Genomic DNA, 13,511 nt, shown 5'->3' on the forward strand with positions numbered 1-13,511 from the left:
ATGCTGGTCTGCCAGGCCGTGCCACTCTGCCAGTGGTCGGCGGCGGGGTCCACGCCGGCGGGCCACTCCAGCAGCTCCTGCCGCTCTCGGCCCTTGTCTGCGGCAGCGGCCAGCAGGAGGCAGGGGCGGTGCCTGTGCCTGCGTCTGGGCGGGGGCGCCGGAGTGCGGCTGCTGTGCACAGTGCGCAGCCTCACCTGCGGTGCTCATGCCGTACCGCCTGTCCCGCTCCTCCACCAGCTCGGGCCGCACTTGGTTGTCGTCTGTGAAAGCCATCATCAGCTGCGGCGGGCCTGCAGCAGCCGCAGGCGTGGCGCAGCAGCAACGGCATGCCCACCACTCACGCTCTGGCTGCAGCAGCCACAGGCATGACATCCTAGGTGCATGCAAGGCGCTGGAGGCCCCCTGCTTTCCACCTCCATCGTGCCAGCCAGGCGCACCATAGGGCAGGGGGTCGCCCAGGTCCACCTGCCACATGTGCCAGGCCTTGCCGTAAGTCCCGATCAGCTTCTGCATGTCCTGCCTCTCCGCGATGCCTGGCACCCCCGGCGCCACCAGCAGCCCGCTGCCAACCTCATACCTGCAAGTGGCTCGGGCAATGGGCGAGCCTGCACACACCTGCTGCTGGCCCTCCCGCTGCCCCCCTGCTGGGGGCGGCAACGTGAGCAGGCCAGACCAGAGCAGAGCGGGTTCAGCTGCCTCGCCTGTGGCTGTGCCAGAACCGCTTCTCCTCCTCCGGCAGCTCATTGAACAGCCGCTCCGAGATGATGTACTCCACACCCAGCAGCCGCGCCCCTGCTTTGGCAAACATGCAGCATGCCACAGATGGTTTGCTGGCAGCCTTTGACAGCCAGCAGCCTGCACGCTGGCATGTTGTGCTTTCCACGCGGCAGCAGCCAGCGCAGCGCTGCACCTTTCTGGTCCGAGTCGAACAGCACGCACTGGCGGACCTCCTCGGTCGGGTGGCTGCAGTAGTGGTGTGCCTCCACCTGGCGCCCCTGGTCGTCTGCGGCAGGCGCATCTCGGGTTCGCCGCTTCAGGCGGGTAGCGGTGGGTGGGGTGGGGGGGCAGGCAAGCTCCTCCGCTGCCAATCCCCAGCAGCGCCGGCTAGGAGGCTCACACACGTGCATAAAAGTGCCAGGCGCAGACATGCTCGTGGACGGCCTTCAGCGGCGTGAAGCTCTGCAGGAGATCGCGCCCCACATCCAGAACCTGCACTCAAAATGGCGGGCTAAGCTTGAGCTGTGTGAGTGCATGGAGCAGCAGCAGCAGGCAGCAGACCACAGGGCATCACCTGTGTGTCCAGGCCGACTGGCTTGCCCGGCACCTGCGACTTGGTCTCAGAAGCCTTGGCGCCCTGCACAATGAGGGTGTCCCACACAGCATCGACCACAGCCTCGTGCCTGCATCATCGTCCTAGCACGTGTGCCCAGCCCTGCCTGCCTGCCACCTTACCGGCCCGACGCCCGGGTCCAGCACGCTCGAGTCTTTCGGCTTGCCAGAAGGCGCCTCCTCCTCGCCACCCACCGCCGCCTTGGCTGCAAAGGATCCCGGCAGGTCGTCGGTGTGGTGCATGGGGTCGTACGAGGCCACAGTGTCGCGCAGCTCCTCGTCCGTCTCGAAAATGTCGGGGGTGGGGGCTGTGGCCTGCGGTTCTGTCTCACTGCTGCTGTCAGGGCTCTGGCGGGAGCCCATTCTGGCGCCCTCACTCTGCCTAGGCTCCATGTGGATCTGACAAGGGCTGGAAGTGGGTGAGGAGGCAGTCCAAGGCTGGGCTCAGGCGCTGGGTCGGTGACGTGGCGCATGTCAGCAGGCCTCCCCAACGTCATATGAACACCCTTTGCTCTTCTGATCTGAGTGCCCCAATCGACCAACATATACTAACACCAGCCCGCCGGTCAAAGACTGGTTCTTTGCGCGTGTAGCATCGCCCAGCTCCCTCAGACGTCGCTGCCGCACCTGCAGCGATCGCAAGCTTGTTGGGAAGGATCAATGGCCGCCATGCAGGCCGCCGCCGCCGTGACTGGGCGGACACTCGCACGGCACAGCGCCACGATTGCTGCACGCTCCAGCAGCAGCCGCCGGCAACCACTCAGAGTGACTGCACGTGCGGCAGGGTCGGCGCCGCCGTTCACTCCAGGGAGCGGCAGCAGCAGCAGCACGCGCGGCGGGAACGGCGGCGGCTTTGGCGCCGCCACCTCGCCGCCGCCGATGGACGCCGCCGCGCTCAGCAAGCGGCTGCAGGAGCTGCAGGAGCTGCTGCGCGAGGCCGCCCAGATCGCCATCGCCACGGGGCCGCGCAGCATCACGCGCAGCGCGCAGGCCGCCTCTGCGCTGCTGTCGGTGGCGCGGGAGCAGGCGGTGCTGCTGCAGGCGGGGCAGCCTCCGGAGGGCCCCGCCATCGTGCTGCGCAAGCTGTTTGAGCGGCTGGGCGCCACCTACATCAAGCTGGGCCAGTTCATCGCCAGCAGGTGCAGCGAGCCTGGGCCTTGGGAGGCGGGCAGGGGGCGCGCGTTGCGGGATGCCGCAGGCTGCCTGGGTCGGGGCCTGCCCAACCGCTGCCCAACCAACCGTGCCTGCTGCACCCCAGCCTTGCCCGTCGTGTGCCACCCCTGCTGCAGCCCCACCCTGTTCCCTGAGGAGTATGTGCTGGAGTTCCAAAAGTGCCTGGACAGCACCGAGCCCGTGCCCTTTGAGGTCATCAGGTGGGGAGCCGGGGGCGGCACGAGACGGCCGGCAGCGCGCCATTCCATTTCCCCGCAAACCATCTGCCCCACGGCACCGCGATCCCTGCTGCTGCCGGCGCGTTGCACCGGCGCTCCCCATGCACGCTCGCTGCCGCCTCCCCAGCTCATCGATGCCAAGCCTCGCCGCTGCCGCCGCCGCTGGGCGCAGGCGCACGGTCGAGTCTGAGCTGCGGCTGAGCCTGGAGGATGTGTTTGTGAGCGTGGACCTGCAACCTCTGGCCACCGCCTCCATTGCCCAGGTAGCGCCCAGCCCGCGGTTTGTTCTGCCTGCTGTGCGCGTGGCAGGTTGGGGCCGGGAAGGCGGGTGCGGGCCGCGCGGGCGTGCCTCCTCAGCTTCCGGCACGCCGCCGCCGCCCAGCCCTCCGCACCGAGCGCCCGTGTGCCTGCTGCCTGCTGCCTGGCAGGTGCACGCCGCGGTGCTGCGGGGGAGCAACAAGGAGGTTGTGATCAAGGTGCTGAAGCCAGGGGTGGAGGATGTGCTGACCACAGGTGGCTGCTGGCGCTGCTGTGGTTGGGGTTGGGGTTGCTGCTGGTGTTGAGTTGATGCTGTGGTGCTGATTTGATGCGGTGGTGCCGACCGCAGGTGGAGCGCCAGCGCCCTGCCTGGTGCCGTGCGGGCTCAGCCGGGCCGGAGCATCACAGTTGCCGCCACCGCCATACACGCGGCCACCATACGCCCCACCTCCACCCGCCCCACCTTGCCGCCCCCCTGCAGACCTCAACTTCCTCTACCTCTCCTCCAGGCTGCTGGAGTTCATCAGTCCAGACCTGGCTCGCACCTCGCTGTCGGGTGAGGAGCCGGGGGATGGGTGGGCGGGCGGGGCCAAGGCACGGGCACGGGGCGTGCGGGGCCGGGGGCGACGACGGGCGCCCGAGGCCCCTCCTGCCTGCTGTCCCGAGGCACAGAGGGTTGCAGAGTGGGTGGCGCTGCGCCTGCCACCGTGCGTGCGGGCTTGCTGCGCCTGCCCCGCCCAGCCCCCCGCTGCCGCGGCCTGTGCCCCATCCTGCCGCCGCCATCTGCAGCCGTGGTGGGCGACATCCGCGCCAGCATGCTGGAGGAGGTGGACTTCAGGAAGGAGGCGGCCCACCTGGCGCAGTTTGACGGCTACCTGGACAGGGCTGGCCTGCGCGGCGTGGCCACCTGCCCCGGCGTCTACCGCCAGTTCTCCAGCCAGCGGTGAGGGCCGGCGGCCGCAGGGCTGGCGGCGGTGGGGCCGGCGGGGGAGGGGCTCGCGGCATGTGCCGCAAGAGGTGTCGGGTGGTGCTGTGGCGGGGGGAGCGGGACTGGATGGCACGTGGGCATGCCGCTCACGCCTCGGCGGTGCCCATTCCCGTGGCAAACGCAAGCAGCGCCTGCAGCGCACCCGGCCCTCACCCTGCCACTACCACACCCCTCCCTGCCTGCAGGGTGATGGTGATGGACCGCCTGCGCGGCGTGCCGCTCACCGACCTCGACGCCGTGCGCAGCATCACATCAGGTGCGGGGCTGGGGCTGGGGCCGGGGCTGGGGGCTGGGGGTTGCCCTGCAGCGCAGCTGTGCACCGCACTGGAGCTTCACTGGGCCGGGTGGCGCTGGGTGGGCAGCCGGGGCTGGTGCATGCCGCACCTGGCCCCGAGCCGCCCACTCGGCACGCATTTCGGCGGCAGGCACGCGCCACGCCTGCCACCACCCCTGCCCCCGCCTGCTGCGCCCGCGGTGCGCCGCCTGCGTGTCAGCGCCCCTCCCCCAAGCCACCCCGGTGTGCTCCGATGGATTTTTCCGCTTCCTGCCTGCAGTGGAGCCGGAGCTGGTGCTCATCAACGGCCTCAACACCTGGTTTGGGTCTGTGGTGGGCTGCGAGACCTTCCACGCCGACGTGCACGCCGGCAACCTGCTGGTGCTGCCCGATGGGCGGGTGGCCTTCATCGACTTTGGCATCGTGGGGCGCATCAGGCACGCAGCGTGCGCCCAAGCGGCAGCAGCGCAGCCAGCGCGCAGCGCGGGGCGGGGGTCCGCGCTGACAGCCGCCGGCGGTGCATGAGCAGGCTGCGGCGGGGGTTGGCAGGCAGGGGGGCACAGAGCCGTCCGCCGCCGGCGGGCCACCAGCACCGACTGCGCACCCTGCCCACCCAACCCACACCTCTTTCCACCCACACCCACACCCTCTCCCCTCCCTCCCCCGCCGCAGCCCGGTGACGTGGCGTGCCATTGAGGCGCTGCTGCTGGCCACCGGCAGCGGCGACTACGACACCATGGCGAGGGCTCTGGTGACCATCGGCGCGACGTCGGGGGAGGTCGACATCCCCGCCTTTGCTGCAGACCTGGAGAAGCTGTTTGCCAGCCTGCAGGAGATCGACACCGAGCTGATCGTGCAGGCCGGCAGCGGCGGCGTGTCTGCCTCGGTGGCCGCAGACGACGCGGCCGTCAACCGCTTCCTGCTCGACCTGGTCAGGTGCGGCGGCGCGGCGGCAGGCGGTGCCGCCCACCAAACACGGTTGCGGTTGGCTGTCGAGCCGCTGCCTCGCAGCTGCCGCCGCGGCAGCTGCACCCAGGCTTTGCTGGCAGCATGGTGGTGCAGCACGCACCGCGCCTCCCATGCATGTGAAACGCGCCACAACCACCAGCGCCACAACCACCGCCCCGCCCTCCACCTGCCGCGCAGGGTGGGCGAGAGCAACGGCATCCGCTTCCCCCGCGAGTTTGCGCTGCTCATCAAGCAGCTGCTGTACTTTGACCGCTACAACCGCATCCTGGCGCCCCAGCTGCGCGTGTTTGACGACCGCCGCATCAACCTGAGGCAGGTGGACCTGGACTTTGACCTGAGTTGAGCTCGGGCGGGGCTGGCGACGGCAGGCTGGCGGCCGGCTGCTGGCGCGGCGCCTCAGTCCAGAGCCGCTGGCTGCCCGGCAGGTGGCAGGGCCCAGGAGTGCTGGCCGATAGTTGCATGCAGCCGGGCGCAGAGCTCGGCGTGCGGCAGCCCTCTGGACGGCAGCTTCTCCTTTGTTATTGTATGCATGATCCCTTTCTTCGTTTCCCTGCATTTATCAAATCATTAAGGCATGTCTACGTTTTTTGCTTTCGTATTGCTCCTCCTCCTGGTTTTGCTTGATTTGATTGATTTTGTCTGCTGCTTCTTGGGTGTGGATGCTCTACCCATGCACTGGTGTTGCAACAAGCCCACCAGGGCCCACAATTGTGATGGAGCAAAAGGGTGCCATTCACGGGGGATGCTGCTGCTGGGCCATCATGCCGCCCCGCCGACGGTCCCGCCGTCATCTCTTGGCCAGCGAGGGCGGCATCGCGATGATTTTGTTGGGCACTGCCATGCCCACGCTGACCACTATCTCCAGCCCTTCTCGCACTGGGCAGGCAGCAAGGGGGCACGCAGGCGAGCACGTGAGCAGGCGCCAGACACTGCGCACCCACCTTCCTGGTCTCCCAAGAGTCCCCCAAGCCCCCGCTGGCTGCCCTGGTCCCACCCACCCGACAGGGTGTTGCGTATGATGTCTTTGTCTGACAGCAGGAAGATGTCGCCCACATACACGTGGTTGGTGGCTGCACGCAAGGCAGGAAGGAGGCAGGAAGATGTGCAGGCTATGGCCAGCTGCTCTTGAAGACAGAGCCAAGGCATGCACCACGCCCAGCAGGCCAGCGTCCCCAACTCACGAACGTAGCAGCAGTACAGCACCTCCTCCCCCTCCAGCGTCTGCGGCACGGTCGGCACGCGGCGGCACATCAGCGCAGGCGCACGAAGCAGCACGCACGCAATGCGCACCCCCCCGCCACTCTTTGTAGCAACGCAACACTACGGCCCCTCCCTCAACCGCTTCCCCTGCCTGTTCAAAGACAGGCCGCCCCGCATGCAACAAGCAACCCCCAGATAAGCGCATCACCTGCAGCAGCGTCTGCCCCGTGATGAAGGCAAAGGCAAACTCGCCGTCCCGGCGCGGGTGCCGGATGATGACGCACTCCCGGAAGCTGTTGGCCTGCTCGTTGTCGGGGGACACCGCCGCGCTGACCTGCAGCGCACACACAGGGGGGCATGGGGCGGGCAGGTATGGCGCCGCAGGTAAACATGGTGGGGCTGCACTCCTGCTGCTCCGGACAAGCCGTTGTGCTTGAGGCTCTCCGATGCAGCCAGGGGGCGCGGGAAGCCCAGCACGGTGTGGCAGCCGAGCTGCGCAGCCCCAGCCGCCGACGCGCAAGCCAGCCAGTCAGCCAACCAGCCAGCCAGCCAGCCCCCACCGCGCCTGCTTGGCCGCTGAGTAGATGTGCTTGACCAGCGGCACGCGCTTGATGATGTACTCTCCCATCCCCATCGTCACGCTGCCCACCCAGGTGGACGTGAAGACTGCGGCGGCGGCCGGGGGGGAGGCAGCGGCATGGTCTCGGGCAGCGAAAGCAAACCTGTACTGGCACGTGCCAAACGTGCATGCAAGCACGGCGCGGCCGGCAGCCGACGCCCTCTCACCTCCCACGCCAAACACAAAGATCATGGTTGTGAGGAAGCCCAGCCCAAAGACGTGGAAGCCAAACAGGGCGTCGTAGAGCGGGGAGAAGAAGCCGTCAAAGAATTCGAGGAACCACCACATCACGTACACTGTCAGCACGATGGGCAGCAGCACCGCGCTGCGGGGTGGGGGGTGGGGGTGGGGGACGCAGCGCACGTGGCAGCGGCTTGCTCTTTGTCACCTGCTGGCAATCGACAGCAGCACCGCCTGCCCCGGAACAAGTGCCATCTGCGACAAAGCCAGCAGGCCGAGGCCGGCCCCGCTCACCAGCCGCTCATGAAGCGTCGGGAGACGTAGCTGCCAAAGATGGATTGCGCCGCCTGCACAGGGGCAGGATGCCGCTCAGGAATCGTGCAGCAGCGCAATGCAGCCCTGCTAAGTGAGCTGCTGCACTTGCGAGCTCAGGGAATAACACCACCACGGCGTGTGGCGGGCAGCAGGCGGCAGCTCAGGCGGGCGGCGGCGGCGGCAGGGCGCAGCGCCCAACCTCATGCGTGGAGTTGGACCTCCTCATGGCAACTATCGCTCTTGTGCGTGGGGTGAGCTGTTGTGAGTTTGGGGAGAGCAGGGCATCGTCGTCCCCTGCTGCCCCAATTTCAGCGTCCTGTAGCATACCGCCAGAGCCCCGCGGAGACACAGTGTTGCCCACCATCGTGCACCACGGAAAGGCTCACAGACCGTCGGCCAGCAAGCACAGGGTTCGAATGTTGGGCGCAAGCTCCACCAGGCAGGCAGCCGGCTCGCTGCTATGATTGGGCTGATTATAAAGGTTGTGATTGGCCTCCTCGGCGAGACCTTTGTGTTTCATCTCGACTGCCAACTCAGCCACCCCGAGTCTAGATTCTATTTAGAACCCCTATGGAGCCCGAGGGCCTCATCCCTCCCCTGCCTGCTGCTGTCAGCGGCTATTGACGAGCGAGAGGGCCTGTCGGAGCCCTGCACACCAGCGGGCACCTCTCCAGCTCTCCCTCTCCTCTGCTCTTGCACAGGTGCAGCCTCTGTGGCTAATGGAATCTGCAGGAGATCGCCGCGCCCCGCTGCTCCTGGTGCCGGGCGTCTGCGGCACACAGCTGGCGGTGCGGCCCGAGGGCGAGGCCGGCGATGGCGTGCGGTGCTGGGTGTCGCTTCGTGGAGGAGCAGACGCTGCCTACCAAAAGGTGGGATGAGGCCTCCACTGGCTGCCAGCTTGATCTGGGGGCTGGGGGCACAGCCATGGCGATATCTGCAGGTCTTTTGACAAAGGCGTGAGTGCCCCCCGTCCCCCTGCTACCCTCAGCTGTGGGGCAAGTACAGCAAGGACAGCGGCCTGGTGGAGCTGCTGACGCCAGGCTTCGAGGTCTGCGTCCCGCGTGGCACCGACAGTAGTGGCCTCTTCGCCATCTCAGGTTGGTGGGTGCGCCCAGCCCGTTGTGCTGATGTGTTGCCTGCCTGTGCTGGCCCAGCGACTTGCCAAATTCAGTAGCGAGTGACTTGCCTAGTTTTGCTCGCAGTGCTGGACCCGGATGTCGGCTTGGTCACAAAAGCCGTCAACTACTTTCTGCCACTGATCAACTTCCTCCAGGTGGGTGAAATGTCTGTCTTGCACAACCTGCTCCTGGTGACAGCAGCCGAGCCCAAACATGCATCAACATTGCTCCTGCCCCACCCCGCACCTGCACTATGCAGGCCCAGGGTTACAGCCCGGGCATCGACCTGTTTGGCGCTGGCTACGACTATCGGCAGTCGTGCCGCACCAGCGCCCACACCCTGCTGGGTAGGCTGCAGGAGGTGTCGCGGCGATGTGGGGGGCGGCGGGTAGACCTGGTGACACACAGCATGGGCGGCCTGGTGGTGCGCTCCCTATTGGTCGACTTCCCAGCAGAGTTTGAGGCGCTGGTGAGTGGCGGCTGCAAATGGAAAGGCGGAGGAAGCGGGTGAGGAGTCTACATGGCTGAAGCCCGCCAGTGGCACACCGATGCCCCCAGCAGCTTACTTGCAGCATCAATGAAGTGCAAAGTGGTGTTGTCGCTGCTGCAGGTTGGCAGGTGGGTGGCCATCGGCTGCCCGTTCGGTGGCGCACCCGGCTATGCCGTGGATGGCCTCATCACGGGGGTCCAGTTTGGGGGATCGCTGGGCGATTTCTTCTTCGTGCAGCAAGGCACCTTCCGCCAGGCGAGTGGCCGTGCCCCGTGCCTGTCGGCTTCCCATATCCCCGCCGGCTGCCTGAACTTAGTGACGGCCTGTCATGGTTAAAAAAAAGGGAGTGGTAACCTTCTCGGCACTTTGCTGTTCTCCATCATTGCAGGCCGCCTGCCAGTCGCCAGCCGTGTACGAGCTGCTGCCGCCGCTGGACTTCCCCTTTTCTCAGCCCCCGCCCCAGCTGACCCTGTGGTTGAAGACGCCCATTCCGGAGCAGCTGCCGGCAGGAGAGGGCCAGCCACCCGTGTTGTGCGCCTCGCACACCACCTACACCATGCACAGCCCAGCAGTTGGGGCAGCATCGGGCGCACCCTCAACCAGTGCCGGCACCCATCCAGCTGCTCCCCAGCTGCCCCGCATCAGCCTGGCAGTTAGTCAGTTGACTGGCAGCGGCGCAGAGGATGGCGGCACCATTGGACCCTCCACCGACAGCATCTTTCAGGCCCACCAGTACGTCTTCAAGCACGATGCCCTGCCTGGCCTGCTGGCTCGGCTGCTGAAGGACAACACAGGTGGGGGACAAACCGATGGCATGCTGCTGCCGTTTTGTTGCTGTCATGAACCGGGAACGGGATTCCTTGATGCCCTGCGCCGTTCTGACAGCCACCACATTCCCCTGCTCGACTGTCCCCCTATGGCCAGTGAGCGTGGATGGCGCCAGCATCCCGCTGCCCTTTGATCCACAGCTCTGGGCCCTGGGCCAGGCAACCCACGATTCGTGGAAGGAGGCGCGCCTGCCGCCCTCCTGCACCTTCTTCAACATAATTGGTACCGGCCTCAGCACCCCTTACGATGTGCAGTATGGGGCATGGTGGTATGCACTGCAGGTGAGGAAGAGGTGGTGCGTGGTCGGCAAAGGGCAGTGCATGCACAGTGCAGCGCTCGAAAAGCTTCAAGCTGCTGGCGTCACGGTGCTTCCTTATGCCTGGCTGTTGGGTGCAGGACCTGGACGCGGTGCCCCATGCCAGCGCCACATTCACGTCTGTGGATGGCGATGGCACTGTGCCTGCAGAGTCGGCCACGGCACATGGGCTGCAGGAGACCGCCACCGCTGCGGTGAAGGGGGCGCATCGAGACCTCGTCAACATGCAGGTGAGTGGGAGGTGGGGAGGGCATCTAAGGGAGCTGGGGCTGATGGGTGCCGCACGCATGTAGTAGGAGCAGCGCTGCAGCGCCGGCGCCGGCGACGGCGCCGACGGCGCGGCGTGCATGCTATGCTGTTTAGCCCCTTTTGCTGGTGTTTCCGCCTGCCCCTGGGCCTTTCTGCTGGGGTGCAGGCGCCGTTGTAAGCACGCTTATACCTTAGCAGAGAGAGCCATAGTCAGATAGAGCGATCAGCGGGATAGCGGAGGCTAGTCCTGCTACAACGCAGCTAGAGTCTTGCATGCAGATTGGAAGAGGTGACAGTGCTGTTACCTCTTCCAATTAATGCCTTGCCTTGCCCTTCTTTCCACAGGAGGTCTGGGATCAGGTGCTGGCTTGGTTGCAAGCTCCCGCACCACCGGACTGCAGCAATGGCACGGCCCCGCCGTCGGCCAGTGCATCTCCGCCGACGCCTCGTCTCGGCACGCAACAGAGCAGCCAGGTGCAGCCCGGAGCTGCAGGTGCAGACTCGGATGAGTTTTGGAACCCGCTGGTTTGGAGGGCCATGCTTGGTTGAGCGCCACTTTGCTGCATCTGCATCGAGGCGCAGGTGCCACTCCCATTGATTCAGCTTGAGACCCGCTGGTTTGGAGGGCCATGCTTGGTTGAGCGCCACTTTCCTGCATCTGCATCGGGGCGCAGGTGCTTCTCCCATTGATTCAGCTTGAGATTGCATGCTGAGAGCCCTTCCACATGTTTAACTCTTGACCAACTTGACAGGAGGGTCGACGGCAGCGAAGGGTTGCAGCAGCTCGGTATGTTTGCTGGTGGCTTTAGAGGGGCAGCCAGCTCTTCCAGCGCCTCGGTGCGCCATGCGGAGGGCATGCATGCCAGTGTCGCCGCCGCCAAGCCGGCCCAGCGGAGATATCCAAGAGCAGGCGCCGCCGCAGCAGGACCTGCCGCCGCGGAGCTGCTGGTGTCGCAGGCACGGGTGGGGGAGACGGGCGGCTCGCAGCGCACGCTGCGCCGGGCGCGGCTGGGGCTGCCGCCGTCTGCGGGCAGCGCAGCACGGCCGGGCCCGGCGCTGGCGGCGGACCCTCAGCAGGCCTGGCTGGAGCTGGGGATGGCGGCGGCGGGGGAGGCGCTGGCGGTGGCGGGGGAGGAGCTGGCGGCGGGCGGGCAGTGAGCGGCACGAATCGGCAGTCCAGCTACACACGCAGTACTACACACGCGTAGCACAACACCGTCTTGATCACAGCTCAGTTTCACCATGATCACAGCTCAGCCTGGTTGGGGTTGGGTGTGTGTAACATGGGGGTGTAAGAGGCACTGGGAGGGTTCTGGGCAAAATGCAGGCTTGGGGGCAAAATCTTCGTGCCCAATGTGGGGCTCGAACCCACGACCACAAGGTTAAGAGCCTTGCGCTCTACCGACTGAGCTAACCCAGCGTGCACGTTGGCTTGCCGAAGTTTCTGGCCCCTTAGGATCCGGCAAAAATATTCATTCGTCGTTGGCCGCGCCGATTTTTGGGAGAATGGCACTTTCGTGGCGGCATCTGGGCGGCGGACGGCGGCACGGCAGCCCGGCATGGCGCTCGCAAGACGGGGGCCTCCCCGGGATGCCGTCGGCGGACAGATCCTCCTCGTCTTGCGCGGGCGGCAGGGTTGGTTGGCCCAAGCCCGTGAATGCCACATCCCCTGTAGCGCGCGCACACACACACACACACACACACATGCTGCGGGCACAGGTAGCAGGCGGCAGGCACACTGGACACCGGCGCACTGGCCCGGCTACACATCTTGGGGTTGCATCCTCCCTTCTCTCTTTCCCTCCCGACCTGGCCAACATGCAGTGCCGCCGTGGACAACCTCCCCACATATGTGCGGCGCTAGGCTGCCTGCCTTCTCAGCAGAGACCCCGAAAACAAGCTCATGCTTTAAAAATCTGTGAGTGCATCGGGGACACGTCAGGCGGTGAAGAGCGATAGCAAAGGAATAAATGGATGGGATGTACACAAGCGAGCTTGTTTGAAATGTATTGAAATGAAAAATCAGTGCATGTTGATGTCACAAAAATCCAATAGGGCGCCGGTTAACGTCACGCTTGCGCCTCTTGCATCGCCGCCGCGACGACCGCGGGCTGCTCCCCAACCGCCGTCAGGCTGATGACGTCCGTCTCCGCGCCGCAGTACAACGTGCACAGCTTGGGGTTGCTGTTGGGGAAGGTGGCCTTGGCCAGCGGCACGGAGCAGAAGGCGCGGGTGTAGGTGCCGGCGCAGCGAGCGCAGCACTCGTTTCTGTACAGCTGGCCGTCCCAGCCGCACACCCGCATGTGCCGCCACGGCTCGGCAGCACACTTGTAGTCAAACGGGTCGGCGCACATTTTTGCGCATTCCTCCTGACACCTGCAGCAACAGCAATTGGTCGAAGAGGCAATTTCAGCTACAGCCCGCCTCAGCGGTGGCGCGCCCGCCTGGGGCGCCCGCTGCCTGGTGCCCGCTATCTCAAAGGCGGCGCCCCCCGCTGCACCCTGAATTGTTCCGTGATCACGTCCCTTCAACCGAAAGCCCTCCGCGCCTGGGCGACGGGATCTCCCGCGAAACATGCTCAGTCCGGGCGGCGCTCACCTCGTGGGGCAAGCCCCTTGCGTCGCGGCCTCGGCCGCAACCAGGAAAAGCAGCAGGGCCAGCGCCGCTTCCAAGTGCCTCATGGGGCGCGGCACACCAGAGACGCTGCACAATCGGCGGCCCGGCGAAGAAGGGGACAGGCCAGAAAGTTGCAGAAGGCGAGTAGAGATGGAGATTCGACAAGTATGCAGACAATTCGGGTCCGGTCACGGTGCCAGCGCCCCCATGCAGGGCGGCCGCCTGAGCAGGCGCAGCGGGAGGCGGGGGTTGCTTTCTGCAGGTGATGCCAGCCTCGTAGAGGACCTCTTTGAGCTTCTCTCAAAGGCAGTGTCAGCTGTTGTTAATCCTTTTGCAATATGCGGGATCGATGCGCGCACCAACATCGTTGC

General features: G+C 66.0%; 5 protein-coding genes across 5 annotated transcripts; 2 read left to right on the forward strand and 3 right to left on the reverse strand.

Moving 5' to 3' along the window:
* Nucleotides 1–189: 189 nt before the first annotated feature.
* Nucleotides 190–1,209, reverse strand: CHLNCDRAFT_17435 (hypothetical protein; the record flags this gene model as incomplete). The annotated part of the gene is made up of 5 exons (XM_005852137.1): nt 190–290; nt 438–577; nt 720–792; nt 911–1,003; nt 1,122–1,209. Coding segments are annotated over 5 exons (495 nt in total), but the record flags the coding sequence as incomplete, so codon positions are not given.
* Nucleotides 1,210–2,191: 982 nt separating this feature from the next.
* On the forward strand, nt 2,192–5,918 carry CHLNCDRAFT_59540 (hypothetical protein). The gene is made up of 10 exons (XM_005851805.1): nt 2,192–2,468; nt 2,619–2,702; nt 2,893–2,983; nt 3,149–3,233; nt 3,460–3,534; nt 3,768–3,921; nt 4,152–4,222; nt 4,521–4,677; nt 4,913–5,176; nt 5,387–5,918. The coding sequence occupies exons 1-10, from the start codon at nt 2,209–2,211 to the stop codon at nt 5,550–5,552; spliced, it is 1,407 nt and encodes a 468-aa protein (XP_005851867.1). The 5' UTR covers nt 2,192–2,208; the 3' UTR covers nt 5,553–5,918.
* A 78-nt stretch (nt 5,919–5,996) lies between these two features.
* CHLNCDRAFT_133422 (hypothetical protein) lies at nt 5,997–7,887 on the reverse strand (the record flags this gene model as incomplete). Its single annotated transcript, XM_005852138.1, has 8 exons — nt 5,997–6,085; nt 6,208–6,279; nt 6,391–6,430; nt 6,618–6,743; nt 6,948–7,075; nt 7,196–7,353; nt 7,503–7,555; nt 7,873–7,887. 8 exons carry the CDS (start codon nt 7,885–7,887, stop codon nt 5,997–5,999), a joined length of 681 nt encoding a protein of 226 aa, XP_005852200.1.
* A 355-nt stretch (nt 7,888–8,242) lies between these two features.
* On the forward strand, nt 8,243–10,702 carry CHLNCDRAFT_133423 (hypothetical protein; the record flags this gene model as incomplete). Its single annotated transcript, XM_005851806.1, has 9 exons — nt 8,243–8,392; nt 8,512–8,620; nt 8,726–8,796; nt 8,901–9,110; nt 9,252–9,362; nt 9,520–9,925; nt 10,056–10,240; nt 10,356–10,505; nt 10,691–10,702. The coding sequence occupies 9 exons, from the start codon at nt 8,243–8,245 to the stop codon at nt 10,700–10,702; spliced, it is 1,404 nt and encodes a 467-aa protein (XP_005851868.1).
* Nucleotides 10,703–12,593: 1,891 nt separating this feature from the next.
* On the reverse strand, nt 12,594–13,205 carry CHLNCDRAFT_133425 (hypothetical protein; the record flags this gene model as incomplete). The annotated part of the gene is made up of 2 exons (XM_005852139.1): nt 12,594–12,900; nt 13,123–13,205. The coding sequence occupies 2 exons, from the start codon at nt 13,203–13,205 to the stop codon at nt 12,594–12,596; spliced, it is 390 nt and encodes a 129-aa protein (XP_005852201.1).
* Between the last annotated feature and the right edge of the window lie 306 nt (nt 13,206–13,511).

The sequence above is a fragment of the Chlorella variabilis genome (assembly GCF_000147415.1).
Source record: "Chlorella variabilis unplaced genomic scaffold CHLNCscaffold_1, whole genome shotgun sequence".
Taxonomy (NCBI): Eukaryota; Viridiplantae; Chlorophyta; class Trebouxiophyceae; order Chlorellales; family Chlorellaceae; genus Chlorella; species Chlorella variabilis.

What these genes read in the sequence shown, in the direction of transcription:
- CHLNCDRAFT_59540 (XM_005851805.1), top strand. Translation starts at nt 2,209, where the DNA reads ATGGACGCCGCCGCGCTCAGCAAGCGGCTGCAGGAGCTGCAGGAGCTG. An exon ending in GTGCCCTTTGAGGTCATCAG is followed by an intron (nt 2,703 to 2,892) that starts GTGGGGAGCCGG and finishes CGCTGGGCGCAG; the next exon opens with GCGCACGGTCGAGTCTGAGC. An exon ending in GGAGGATGTGCTGACCACAG is followed by an intron (nt 3,234 to 3,459) that starts GTGGCTGCTGGC and finishes GCCCCCCTGCAG; the next exon opens with ACCTCAACTTCCTCTACCTC.